A 15268-nucleotide genomic window follows, 5' to 3' on the forward strand; every position below is an offset into this window, starting at 1 on the left:
ACAGTTGAATACTGTGTAATTTACAAAAATTGTTAAGTGTTATATAAAAAAAAGATTTATATATCCTGTAATGTATTGTTCATTGTTTTTTCATGTTAGTAAATGCATTAACATAGACCATTATTTTAATGTCTTTAAAAAAAATACATATATACATGTAGACATCGAATTAAAAGGCAGACTTAAATTCAAAACAAGACAAGAGGATCTTTTCAACAAGTTTATTAGCAGTGACAAAGATTCGAGACAATGTAACCCTCTCTTTATGTCCACTGTAGGAAACTCAGAGAGAGCAACATAAAAATGAAATATTAATTCAAACTTTTAACAGTCAAAACATGGCACAACTGAAGATTGTTGGGGAGTAATAGGAGGTGTGGGTTCAGGGGAAAAGGAAAAGCAAGATTTTTTTCCATGTTCTGATGTGATTCCGTTTAATATATCGCTTAACACAGGCACCCTGAACTTGAAAAGTTCGCAATATTAACTTTGCATATCATTGAGCATATGGATGAAGACAAATACTCATGCTTGCACACCAACACACATATGCATCCACACGCGAAGAAAAAAAAAATTGAGTTGTCAGGACAAGACAAGAATCATTCATACATCAAGAAACCACATGTAATTTGAATATGCCAACAAAGATGCATTATCATGGTACAGAATTCACAATGACATACACCTTTTATGTATCTCTGTACCTCTCTCCCATCCGCACATACTCCCAATTCTTTAAACACTAAAGGGAGCTATTTAAGATTTGTGTAAATAATTTATATTGCAATTATATTATTTGTGGGGTAGTAAGTGCTTATTTAAATCGAGGAAATTAAGCTAATGTGCAACCCCCCAGAATATAAATCTGTTCTGTTTTGCATTCTGTGCATAGAACCTCTACATGTGCATTTGACCCCTGGAGTTGAGTTTTTCAAAACAATGGCCAGGATCAGTTCATTTACAAAGATGTAACTGAGTTGAGGGCAGGGTTCGCTCAAAAATGAGAAATCTGCATTGATTTAATCATCCTCAAGTTGTTCCAAAGCTGTTTTTTTCTTAATCTATACAGTAAAAGCCGATGAGCACCAAAGCAGCACTGGATGCCATTAAGTTTTATTCCAAGTGGTAGACGCAATCAAGTTTGGAACGACATGAAGTTACATTAAGTAATGACAGAATCCTAATTTCGAAGCAAATGATCCCTTTAAGTGGAAATAGGGATACCAGGACAATGCGTGTTCAAAGAGGTATTTCATAATTCATTTAAAACGTAATAACAGATGGTTTTAAATTACAGCTACTTCAGTAACTCCTTAAGCAAATCCCTTGGATATCAAAATAAAGAATAATGCTCTATGTGAGCAGTTTAAAGACAATTTAGATAACTACAATAAAACTGAACAGCTAAAAAGCCAAGAAACAAGCTAATTATCAAATCGCAGGATTTCTCTACATTGCACAAAGCTTTTAAGTGGAATCCAACGGAATTAGAGAAGATGAAGCAGAATTTAACAACCTTTTCATCAACAGAGTTTTTGCAGTATCTTTTAAACCAAGACACCGGACAGACTTTGAATACCTAAGAGAACATAAACGGATTAATGAATATCGCGAAACATCCCACGTTTCGTGAAGACTGACCACATTGGAAACCATTACATGCTGAATTTAAAACCTTAAACTAAAAAAAAAAAAACTCGCAAAGGAAAGACATATAGATACGTAGTGTGGTTAACTTCTTCCTCCACGTGTACTTAAATCTTTCACCTGGCAGTGTTTCATGGTCATGTACAGAAAACATAGATGCCAAATGATACCTGTAAAGATGCAAGCGTTGGCTTTCAGTCAAAAACTAAATCCCTTAAAAGGTTACAATTTAAAAAACGGCTGGTACAAACATAGGATGTTCTTTTCATTTTTGGCAATAACACTGTTGGTGCATTTTTTTTGTTTGTTTCGTTAGATAGAAGAACACTGCCCTAATTCTACCTGAGTGTCTTTTTTTTATTCTATTTCCTTTTTCCTTTTTTTTTTATTTTATAGTTTTGTATTTATTCATTTTCTTTTGAGATTGTGGACCGACAGTCCTTAGGTAGAGGTTAAAGTTAGTAGCCTATGATTAATTACTAGAATTTCAAATATGTACTGATATGTCAATGTTTAAGGAAATACAATTCAAGAACATAATACATAAAGTGCTACTGATTCTTATGTATAAATCAATTAATCTGTGAAATGATAAAAACAGAGCATAGACTTTACGTTTAAAATGCTTTTTTTTCTGACATTAGAAAGAGAAACATTTACACAACGGCAGAATTCCTGTCAACGGCGGTTCTACTGATGAGGCTTGTGTGTGTGTGCTTAACCAAGAAGCATGAAAACCAGGTACAAATTACAACATACAAGAGATAAAAGCATAAAAATATGACCGTGGCGCTTGAATAAAAAGAAAAGCTAGGGCCTTCTAGTCTCTGAAGTGAAATAAATTAAAAATAAAATGGATCGTTTGTCAGCGATTGCTCTCTAGGTTCCCTCTAAATTGTGTCGACGTCCCAAATTAAACCTTTTCTAGGCAAAAAAAAAAACCAAACCCCTATTTTAAAGAGCAGCTGTACAAAAATGAAATAATATAGCCATAATGAACCTATTAGCGCTAAAGTGTGGTGTGGCACGTCTTATCGATTAGTTCTGGGTTCTAGTCGCTACTTAAAAAAAAAATTTAAAACATAAAACACTCAAGATATAGTATAGCATGATCTCTGCCCTCTGTTTGCACACTCTCACACAATGAGCAAGAGACGGCTGTCATGTGACAGAAGCGTGAAGAGACGACAGTAAGACTATAGAACGATAGCACTTTGAACTCTTCCATAAGAGGATGCACAGAGCAGCATACTGCACATGCACACTATAGGGTGTACGCTTTCCCAATCCAAGTGTACCTCATAACCTGCCCTGGGAGTTAAGTATTTCGATAAAAACGAAAGAAAGAAAAAAAAAAAAGACAAACAAATGGAGATGTGTTTCTAACAGGACTGACCCAATCTTGTCCAGAAATTAAATTAAGACAATTATTTAATCCCAAAGGCTTGAACTAACTGCCCCCACACACATATATGGAGCTCGATTCCCCTGAAAAAGAAAAAGCCACGTAGTTCCTCTAGCCACAGTATGTTAATTCACCGTTGAGTGACACTCTTCGGTTCTGTGCCCAAATGAATTCATTGTGACCACTTTGAGTCTACATGATTATTTGAATTCAAAAGGGGACACGTGGTGACATGTCTTCCTCCAGGACGCTCTCTTTAGGTCCGTGAGTACTTAAAGGAGAAGCTTACGCCCCAATCCAATGTCATGACAGGGTTTTCATGAGTGTTTGCCGTGAGTTGTATGCCCCCCAAAAGCCATTTCAATTGTCTTCAGCAACATATCCACTAGAATGCGTTGAGTTGAGTTCCACTGCTCTCGTTCTAATATTCTAAAATCAGCTAACCCGTTTTTCTCAAGCGCACTCTGTTCCTCTGCGCACATCCTTGACTGCTGACGGGTAACAAGGTCCTTACTAAACCATCTTAAGATTGGATTAGTTCTGATTCGGGATGTTCAGAGGCAGCAGCCATGTTCCTCAAGCGCATCGTTTTGCAGCAGAGTTCATCTGAGATATAGTGTCCAGACACAGCCTCATTGAGCAGGTCCATCCCATGACTCACTGAAGAGGACTACTCGATTTGGATCTGGGGAAAGTTAGATTGTAGAAGAACGTAGGTGAGAGTTAGAAAACAACATGGGGAGGGTTGAAGGATGTGAGCAGATGGGGCAATATCTAAATGCTGAATCATTTAAGGGTTTAATCACATGCTGTGGCAGGTTGTATAAAAATAAATGGAGGCTTACCTTGTTTTTGCAAATTCAAAATATATTCCATTTCTGCAAAGAAGAGCAAGATCAAAGTTCAGTGTAAAAATATTCAAGCGCAGCTACAATTCAATCAAGATCTGTCATTTCTATTTTCACTTCAAAAGAACTGAGGAGTGAGGTGTTTCAAATCAAACTAACAGAAAGCTTCAAAATACTGGTGTTTTGTTGCTTTATATAGACACACTGAAAAAACACTTGTCTATCTTGTGTTGCATGCAATTGGGATAGTTCACATGGGAGACATTAATAATGATATAAAACATGTATTTTTATGACAATCAAGCTTTGCCTCCATAAGATAATCCTTAAAGGGATAGATCACCAAAAATGGTAAATTCTGACATCATTTATTCAGCTTTCGCTTGTTCAAAACCTATTTAAGTTTCCTTCTTCTGTCGTACACCAAAGAAAATATATTAAAATGCTGGTTGCTGGGATCTGTTGACTTGCATAGTAATTGTAAGCATATACATATATTAAAATGTCTTCTTTTGTGATCAACAGAAGAAAGAAACTACTATGTAAATAAGGCAATTTACATTTTTGGGTAATCTGTCCCTTTAACATTCTAATTTGAGAAAGCAGTGACATGCTTCTAAAGGCCGGGACACACCAAGCCGGTGCCAAATAACTAGCACTAAACAAACCCAACTGTATAGTTGCATCGCCTTGCGGACCAAAAAGTGGCGCATGAACACACTAAACAGATGACAGCTGACTGAAATGATAGTTGCGTTTAGGCATGGGACAATAACTGGTTTCAAGGTTTACCGCGGTTTGGAAAAGTCAAAGTTTTAAAACTGCCAAAGTATTCTATTATATCGCTCCTAAAGTATATGCAAGTTCTTTTTTTACACGTTTTTCACAACTATTTTATTTAGTTTTTTAGGACAACAGTATCTCCAGAAAAAATGAACCTCTACATCAAAAGCTACTGGTCCAAAATATTTTAAATGTTTCTTTAAAAAAAATATTGTATTCAATTGGGGGGGGGGGGGGGTTGTTTTTTACCCAGACATTTAAAAATAACTTAATTTGGAGTAGTAATCACAATACCGTGATATTTTTATCAAAGGTTATTATACCGTCAGAATCTTATACCAGCCCAAGCCTAGTTGCATTCTACAGGTACAGAAATGGAATAATATAGTAAAATATAACATTGCACATACACTTCATAATAAGTGCAATAGTTTCAATAGAAACATTATTGAAGTTACAATAGCTATTTACTGAAGAACATCTAGTGATTTCTTTGTTGCTTGATTAACATTAAAAACACAGACACCAGGAATATGCTTTATGAGATACATTTTGTTTGAATTTGTCCTTTCAAAAGCACGACTCAACTTATGTAGCCCAGCTCTCCATTGAAAAATTGAGACGAGTGTCCTTCTCAAAACTCAAACACGAGTTCTCTTTGGATCTTGAGCTTCAATGTTTAAATTACAAAACTTAAATGAGTTCAGTTTAAACATGAATGTAACAATGTGCTGTATAGAGTTATGTACTTTACATGGTGCAGATACATTCATTAGCCAATCTTTGTTTTACATTTTGTTATATTAATGGCAGGGTAAGCATGTGCCGAACTGTGGTTGGAGAACAGCAAAAAATTGTTACAAAGCATACTTTTTATACATTAGATGAAGCCTAATAACTAGGCCCACACGAAATCTGCGCACACAGAAATCTACAGATTTTTAGCATTGAGTCTATTTATTTACTTGTGTAAATGTGTGTAAATTTACATTCATTTCGTTTTTTAATTAATTTTAGTAATATTATTGACTAATAAAAATCTTTTTATGACTCATTTACAATACAGTTTGTAAAGCAATATTTTCTGTCTTTTAGTAAATATATAAGATACTTGCTTTGTTTACCAATTAACTGGATCTAATTTGATTTGCATTGTAAACATTAAATTAAAGTTAAAATCTACAGATTTTTTACTAAATTCTGAGCAGAAATAGCAAAAAATGTCCACAGATTCTGTCTGGCCGTACTAACAACAAATAATATTGGATTGAATGATATTTCTGCAAATATAAAACTTTGACACTTGAGGGTTGAAGGTTTTTTAAGTTGGGCTGACCATAATGGCACTAATTGGTGGTTCTCTAAAGTGCCTTCTTCTTAAGTATTGTGAAGCAGCTAACAAAAATTCTATCAATCCCCTTGTACTCATATATTTAATAAAACACATATTATATCAGTCTGTTTATGGTGTACATTTTAACAAATGCTAAAATTGTAATACATGAAGTGACTGTACTTGGCAAGATGATAAAACAGTAATTACCTTTAGTGTGATAAATTACAGCAGCTTTTAGATCAAACGACCCCCAACTAGACCTCCTGTCAAAGCCCTTAGCATGGCCCTGGTCCTTGGCCAAAGCCACCTTAGGTGCAGCTGGAGAGGAGGGAGGCAGCTCGGCACAAATGTCCTTAGAGGAAGAACAAAACACTATTGCACCATGAACCCCCGTCTCATCCCTCTGGGTATCCAGGCTGAGGACAAAGGTCTCGGGTACGGCCCCACTTGCCGCCGTGGCACCTCCACACACACTTCGACTCTGAGCATTAGTCCGTTTGTCTGGCTCATGAGCCTTGGTGAAGGGTGGTTGATCCGGTCTCTGAGAGGTACTGGAGGTCTGAGTGGCCACAGGAGAGCCTCCCTGAAAGCTCACCTCCGTCAGCACGTCCTTCCCGTTTGAGCGACATGCCACACCTTCTGGTCCGGCACTAGGTTCATTGATAAAGGACAAGCCCCATTGATTCTGAAAAATATCCCCCAGAGACTTCTGATTTGTCGGAGCAGCAGGGGGATCGGCTTGGCGGCCGCTAGGGAGAGAGAGTTGCATATTGGAGGGGGTGATGGGGTAAACAAATAAGCTGGGCTTCCTGGGCTCAGCCAAAGAGGTGGTAGAACTTCCAATGGCCATAGTGCCGCTACCAGGGGGAGATGCTACATTCTCAGTGGCAACGGTTGGGGTCGCCAGTAGAGGACCAGAGCTGAAATGGGGGCCGGGCAGGGGACAGCCATTCCCTTCCCCCGGCAGGGGACCGTTGGTAAAGCTAGCCGAGGTGATGGTTTTCACCGCTGACATGGGGACCTGTGATGGTCTCCCAGGCACCTGGGGAGCAGGAGTGAGAGCCTCCCCGCCAGCTTGGGCAGTCTTATTGAGGTTCTCCTTTACTTTGCTTGCATAACTGATCTTAGGCACAATCTTAGCGCTACTATTGTCCACAGGAAAGACAGGTGGAGGCTTGAACAAGGTCCATGAGTCCTCTTTGGTGGAGCTAGCCACCTTAACCTTGCTTGAGCGATCCTCGAATCGTTTGCCAGCTGCCTTGCTGTCTGAGTTTTTGCGTTGAAGTTCAGTCACTGGCAGAGGAGGTGGGGTGGCACAGGCAGGTGGTTCCTTGGCTTTTAGGTAGGGCTCAGCTTTTGAACCGCCTCTGCCACTCTCCACTTGAGGACCAGAGGTTGACTCCAGTGCCAAATGCCCATGCTCTTGTTTGCCGCCCTGCTGCATGGCTTTTCCCTGGGCAGACGCAGTCACATTGTCTCCAGCTTTGCCATTCCTCTGGGCCCGACGCTTCTTGGGTGTAGTGTATCCACTCTCAGAGCCACTGCCATCATTGTCAGCTCCAGGTTTGCTAGGGTAACCATTGGTAAGTGGTACAGAGTTGATCGAAATCACACCATTCAGAGAAGCCAAAACCTCTTTTTTGCCCTCAAGTGTGTTCAAGTCTGAGGACTTGTCATTTTTGAAGTCCATGCTGTTTCTGCTAGTGTTTCTACCTTTTCTGTCCCCTGTGGAGTCAGCAGTGAAAGCCCGTCGAGTGGGCTTCTGTTTCAAGTTGATGTCTAGCAGGTGTCTTTCGCCATTGCTGTTTGCAGGGTGCAGGGAGCTGTCTGGGTTAAAGGAAGTGGGAGTCACCTCTCCCTCCTTCAAAGTTCCATTTACTTTGCCATTTTCTGCATAGAGAAGAAGCAAAAGCATAAATACACAAAATGCAAATCTGTACCAATTGATCCACTAAACAAACAATTAATGGCCAATGTACAGATCAGATCTCAAGCTCCAGTAAGAGAACGGGTCAAGTCTAGTCAATGTTTGCAAAAGATCAAGAAATATTTAGACTAGGTATGTTCAGTGGAACCAAGCCAGGGTCAGGCTGATGACAAGCTCCCTTCTGGAACTCACACTGAACAACTACAGATTAGAATGACTCGACTCTTGAAAAATCTGATAGTTATTACTATCCCACATTCAAACAGTTAGTTCATGAAATAAAGTGAAAATCTGGGGTTTTCAAAATAAGTCAACAGAAAATTTGTCAGTTTTAAATAAATTATTAATAATAAACATTTATCAAAATATTCTGAGACAGAAAGAAAGGGGGAAAGGTCCTTCCTGTCATTATTGCAATGGAAAAATTTTCTTTCAGCAGCTATTCCTCTAGTAATAAGTGTCACATGATATCTCAGACATCAGTCCAATGTGCTGATATGGTGCTCAAGAAGCAATGTTGAAAAGTGATGAGCTGCTTATTTTATTGAAAAGTGTAATATGTTGTATTTTGTAATTCAGGAAACGAATGCCCCCACCCCCTCATTTCTGTGAAATGTACAATAAATAATATGTTATCAACTTCATTTGCATAATGTTATACCACAGATTAATTAGTATGTGTACAATGTAGTCGTTCACAACATAATCATCATATTTTGAAGTCTTTGGATTAAAAAAAGGTTGTTGATTTTTCCAGACAATTATCATAAGATGGTCTGCTTGCCTTCTTGATTTCTATGGAAACTATTTATGGCAGCCCAAGGAATGTCCTCACAGAGCTGGCATGAGCAATAATACAATTTTGGAAACATGGTGCACAGATTTAAATGAATACACACCGGACATAATCTATCTTTGCACAGTATATGTAAACAATCGGAGACAACAGGACAATGCAACACCCCAAATCAACAGCGAATTACATAAATGCGGTAAAAAAAATTGTGTTCTTAACGGATGTTCACGACCTATGTCCTTTAAGCTTGAAAATATGGGGGGTGCACAGAGTAACCCTTGTAAGCGTGCTTTCATCGGCCGGCTAAAGTCTGACATCGCCCTATTTTTAACCGGAGGTATGACGTGTCAAAATGGAGTACTCAGTCATATTTGGGTAGTTCCCCAGTATTGGTGGACACGTCTTAAAACGCCGAAATCAATGAAAAACACAGAGATCAAAGCACTTTAACCCGTTTTATTCCAGGCGTGAGCGCTCGTTTGTGTAGTAAAGTTACACTATTGTTAAAGTAACATTAGGCTAGCCTAGTTAAATCGCAGCATGACAGCGAGCAGCGTTTATGCCAAGTTACATGATATAACTTTAGCAATTTTAACGGTTTATTTAAACCACGTTTACTTCAACAATATTTAACTCTTGACAACCTGTGCGTATTCGATCAACAAACCGGCCAAGTCATCAGCTAGCTTAGCATGCTAAGTGTGCAGCCCGATAGATTAGCCGCATGTAGCTCTGACTGTATACATGTTATATCGAGTTTTAACGTGACAACTACATACACACATTTAAATAGGATAAAACAAAACGTTTTATCCATCAATTATGATTGATTTATGAGACATGAAGCGGTGTGCTACATTTTCCATGTCACAATAGCTAACAGAGCCGGACCAACTGGCTCCATGTCAAACGTTGCCACGGTCCAACACAAAGTCTGGTTGTGCATTTCAACATACAGACTAAGCTATGAGTAAAAATACGCCAAGTAAACCATGTTACTTTTTGTTTAATATCAAACATTTAACACAAGTTGCAGCATTTGTCACGAGGCGCTTGCTTGTGATGGTTCATACAAGGATCAATGATAAACATTCAAGAAAATACACTTTATAGTAGGTGAAGGCAAGTGTAATGGTTTGAAATTGATTCTGTGGGTCTACACGCTGACTCGCGCACGTTGGCCGTTTATGTACAGGATTTTCCGACTGCTTCTATTTACGGTTCTGGACCGTTTGTGTTTGAACGGGTATAGGATTTTCCGTCGCGTTCTATTCAGGCCACTTGGTGCCGAGTTGGAATCAGCGGTAAGCGCGAGCACAGTCTCTGCCAGGCCCACTCACATGACTGTCAACGAGCAATAGGCCTCGTTTCCAGCTAAACTGCAGAAACAAACACCCCTCAGACAACACAAATAATGACCTGAGCGTCAAAAGCGAACAGGGCGAACGACGCTCTCCAAACAGTTAGGCAAAGGCATTCGGTTTTGCTAGATAAACGGGTAGCGGTGAAGTTTCTGAGATTTGGCCGTCCATCATGGCGGACAGGAAATAACAGAACAAGCTTAAGCTACGAGCAGGAACATTCCACAGGAGCCGGTTCATGTTGCTGTGGCAGCGACGGGGCAGATCTAACTGGCTATTCTGATCTCTGACGGACGCTTTGCTCTTTAAAACGGCCCAAACGGAGAGGTATGTTTGGGGAATTAATTCTGTGTATGAGAAATGTGTAATGCGTGCCGAGAGACCGGTGCACAAGGTCAATGTCCCTTCGCGCTAGCTAGCTTTGCGGCTAACGTTGCTTGTAACTATTCCAAACAGTGCGGTCAGCATAAAATACAACGCATCACACTCAACTTAAACTGCGATGAGGTCAACAAGCGTATATTTGAAGCTTGTCAAAGAAAAACACAACGAGCGGTGCTGGTTTAGTTACCAACCTGTTTTCTTCGTCTGCGTTTTCTCGTTCTGGAGCTGACTGTGGTTCTGATCATTGTTTACCGATATGTTCGATCGATCAGGGCTGTTCTCTGCTCCATGGCTGATAAATACTCCGATTGCCCCTTCGCAGGGACGTTCCTCCATTTAACGCTAGCGCAAGTGACAGAATGTGCTCAACCGGTGCTCGGTGGACGAGGGGAGTTGAGACATTTGCACTGCCCAATCACCGCCTGCGTTTGGGGGTGCCAGCGAGAGGCGGGCGGTGTTTCGTGCGTCGCGATATACAAGGCGTGGATGCTTCCCCAGTCAAGGCCACAGGAAGCTGTCACGCAAACTCGTGCAATCGCTCTTATGCTGTTGTCAGTCCTGTTTGCGTTTGTTGTTGTGTTCTGCTTGGGAATTTGAGCATTAAGTGATAGGAATCTGTTTGTGCTTTGATTTGTTTGGTGCTCCTCTCCGTCAGTGGGTGGCGACAAATATGAGTGTGTGTTATGAGCAAGCCATTTGATTTTTTTTAGACAAATTACTTGGACAAGACTTGCTATCCTTTGCATTATTCTAAAATGGTACAAGTGCAATAGGATCCAAGATAGAAGGAAGCGCGTTAGACCTTCGTAATGCATTCAATATCTGGGTGCTGTGGTCACATTCTGGGTCTGTTTGAACTTGAAGGGTAGTTGTTGTATATTATATTATCTATCTATCTATCTATCTATCTATCTATCTATCTATCTATCTATCTATCTATCTATCTATCTATCTATCTATCTATCTATCTATCTATCTATCTATCTATCTATCTATCTATCTATCTATCTATCTATCTATCTATCTATCTATCTATCTATCTTGCAATTTCAAGTCTGTCACATCCACAACGAAGCATTTTCCTCAAAAATGCAAAACATAAAATCAATAATTTTTGTTCAATAGAAAGTTACCTCTTATCCTTTTGATTAGCATTATTTCTTTTGGGTTGTGCAGTTTAATTCACAGAATTTCTACACTGTGAAAATTGTGTACTAAACTCGCATAGTTTTTTGGTAACATCCATAACATGTGTACAGTTTCCTTATTTAAAACGTAAAAATAATGTTTACAGGTTGATATTTTTCCTCAATATAATGTTAACATATACTTTACCTTAGGCATGGGATGATAACTGTTTTCAAAGTATACCGTTTGGAAAAGTCAAGGCTTTAAAACCGCCAAAGTTTTTCTGCTATACTATTCCTAAGGTACGTGTAAGTTTATTTATTTATTTATTTATTTGTTATTATTATTTTTTTTAGGACAACACTATCTCCAGCAGAAAGATCTCCAAGTATGCCGTTTTAAATTGTAAAGAAATCTGTGTTGACATGTTTACTGCTCTAAAATATTAAAAATGTTTCTCAAAATAAGATATATTGTGTTCAAACGGGGGAAAAAAGTTAGATTTAATTTTTTTTTACCCAGACATTTAAAAAGAATATATTTTAAAACAGTAATCACAATACTGTGAAACCGTGATATTTTTATCCAAGTTTATCATACCGTCAGAATCTTATATCAGCCCATGCCTACATTGCTTGTGAATTTATGTTACTGTGAATTAATTACTGTAAAAAAAAGTCACATTCATAATGCTGGGATTGTTCTATTGCAAAAAGTATAATGTTGTATTTGATCATCAACTGAGATGTGAAAAACCCAAGGTTTAAAACGATATGCTATTGCTGCTTTACAGTCTCTAATAAATTCAAAAATTGACAAATTACAATTAAAATCACAGTGTAGACATGGGTCGATAAAAAATTTTGACGGTATGATAACCTTGGATAAAAATATCACGGTATCATGCTATTATGATTACTGCTCTAAAATATGTTTTTTTTAAATGTCTGGGTAAAAAAACTACAACTTTTCCCACTTTGAGTACAATATATTTTATTTTGAGAAACATTTCAAATGTTTTTGAGCAGTAAACATGTCAGGCTAAATAATTCAAATGAATCATTGATTTCTGCTGTCTTCATTTGTTTCAAAACAGATTTTTTACTATTTAAAATGGCATCTTTAGATATCTTTTTAGCTGGAGATACTGTTGTGCTAAAAAAAAAAACAATAATAAAAAAAATCTTACACATACCTTAGGAACGGTATTACAAAACATTTTGGTGGTTTTAAAACCTTGAATTTTCCAAACCACGGTATACCTTGAAAACAGTTAGTATCCCATGTCTAGTACAGTGATAAAATTGATAAAAGTTATAATTTTCCAAGTAGTCTTCTTTTGACACGTAACTGTGCCCCTGATCTGTTATTGGGATGTATAGTTTTTTTCAGGGTATTTCTTTTGAAGCAAAACAGACAAAATTTGTTATGAGAGCTTAATATGTTTCAACATTGTTGTAGTTTAAAATTCTATTCTAATAAAATCTATTCTAATTTTCTTTTCTGACTCACAGGCCGATTTAAATGTACACTGTAAAACCCAACAGTCAACATTATCAAATGAAATGAGTGTAGTTAACTCAAAATATACTGAAAGTTAATTCTACTCAAAGAGTTTTGAACTCAGTGTTGAAGGTAATAAGTTAATTAAATACCTCATTATGTCAACTTAAATAGAGTAAGTTCACAGTACTCTTATAGATAAATTTTTAACTCAAATGGTTTGTAGCAGTCGGTTTCCTTAAACGGTTTGAGTTGCCTTAACTTTTTGTGTTTTACAGTACTCAGTTGCTTTGAGTTCTCTTCATTTATTGGGTTTTACTGGTCTCAAATTGCTTCATTTACTCAAATGGATTACGTTCACAGTACTTATTAGGATTAGTTTTTGAACTTAAATGGTTTGTTGCAATTGGTTTTCTTAAGTGGTTTGAGTTACCTTAACTTCTTGGGTTTTACAGTGTACAGTCATACTGTAAAAGTAATGTAATAGTTTAATTTGTGTTTCATTTCACTCATGAACTTTTTGTTCACTTTCTCTCTAACTAATATGAAATCACAAACAGAAATAACCGTCTTTCTGACAGATCAGATCTTATTCAAATGTTAGAAGCATTGAATATTTTAGTTTTAATTTTGCAGAATGCATATGTCTTACTATGATATATTCTAATAAAAAGTACTTTATGAGTGCAACCTGTACTGAGTGTATTGACTTCTTCAGAACGAATTTTAAAGTTTCAAAACAATGGGCTAAAATGTTGGGTGACATAAACGGATATATCTTGTTCACTGAGGCAGTCAATGGAACTGACTTGTTCACCAAAAATCGCTGCCTAAAATGTATTCACAGATGAACCGATTTGAGCGGTGCAGTTTTTGTCTATTTTCCTGTTTCAGACCCTTTTTTATGTATATAATGAAAAACCAACCTATGCTTATCAAAAGCAATTGCCTATTTAAACTCAGAAAGGTCAAGGGGATGGAGTAAAGCACAGATAGTCATGGTTATCCGTCTAGAAGGCTGCACTTTGGACCAGCTCTGCTTGAACTGCAGTGTGGGGGTAGACTGTAGATCTGGGGCAGGTTCTGCTCACTCTCCCAGGAAATGCTGACAGTTAATTGGAATGAGGACGTGATCATCTTTGAGATTTAATCACTTAGTTTCCCCTGAGTCCTTGCTGACAGCGAAAATTGTGTTTGGTAGAATGTGTGTTCGTGTCTTTAGGGTTATATGGTAAACTAAGTGTTGTTAACTACTATGTACTAACATTTAAGTAAATCATTTAATTAAAAAAACATATTAAAAAAATACCTAATTGAAATTATTTATCACCTTCAGACTCTAATTATGTTCCAATTTTCTGAAAAATGTGAAATTATGTTTTCACAGTTCTTGAGGCTCCTATAAATGAGACCAAATTATAACAAAACAGATTCAACACACTTTAACAGGGTATGCTCGAGGTCCTAAAAGGTCTTAAAATGTCTTAAATTTTAAAAACAAAATTTTAGGCCTTAAAGAGTCTTAAATTCACTGAAATATTGTTATGTGTCTTAAATAATTTTTAAACAGGTCCTAATTTTCCTCTGCCCAAATAAAGCTACACAATCAGACCGACATCCATACAATCACGAACAATCCGTCTTAATAAAACCTTTTTAAAAAATATTTACTTTTTGTAAGTTTTTTTCATTGCAAAGAGATACAATTTACAGTAGCTGTTAGTAATATTTTACAGCAATTCCTCCAAATTAATTCCCTAATTTCCAGGGAAGAAAAAACAAAAAACAATTACACAGTTCCACATGATATTTACAGAGCAATATATCCCTTTACGTTATCTTCCATTCATACAAAAACTCTTTACAGAAGTAAGGGGGAGTAGACACAATATTCATAAATGGGCATGAAACTTAAGGAGTTATTACAGAAACACATTAGGTTGAATAGTTATAGTCAATTAATTTAGACCAAAAGCCAGCAAATATATATTTTTGATTATTTATGTAATTGTCTCCACAACAAATATGCTTTTAACAATGTTAAACATGTAATTTTTTGTCAAAACTAAATATTATGTTAAAAAATGTGTATACAATTAGAGTTTTCTTGTTTTAACATATTAAAGTATGTTGCTAAGAAATAATTA

The 15268-nt window shown here is 37.2% G+C and overlaps 1 protein-coding gene and 1 long non-coding RNA gene across 2 annotated transcripts in view; one reads left to right on the forward strand and one right to left on the reverse strand.

The window, feature by feature from the left end:
* Positions 1-207: 207 nt before the first annotated feature.
* Positions 208-10941, reverse strand: nufip2 (nuclear FMR1 interacting protein 2). Its single transcript, XM_056473173.1, has 4 exons — positions 10682-10941; positions 6230-7912; positions 3901-3933; positions 208-3740 (listed from the first exon to the last, which is right to left on the reverse strand). The coding sequence occupies exons 1-4, from the start codon at positions 10824-10826 to the stop codon at positions 3688-3690; spliced, it is 1914 nt and encodes a 637-aa protein (XP_056329148.1). The 5' UTR covers positions 10827-10941; the 3' UTR covers positions 208-3687.
* LOC130241422 (uncharacterized) overlaps positions 10205-15268 on the forward strand; it is a 75708-nt gene continuing 70644 nt past the window's right edge. The window contains exon 1 of the long non-coding RNA XR_008838874.1: positions 10205-10433. This is a non-coding gene — a long non-coding RNA (uncharacterized LOC130241422). The remainder of the gene's footprint in view (positions 10434-15268) is intronic.

This window comes from Danio aesculapii, chromosome 15 (assembly GCF_903798145.1).
Source record: "Danio aesculapii chromosome 15, fDanAes4.1, whole genome shotgun sequence".
NCBI classification, from domain to species: domain Eukaryota; kingdom Metazoa; phylum Chordata; class Actinopteri; order Cypriniformes; family Danionidae; genus Danio; species Danio aesculapii.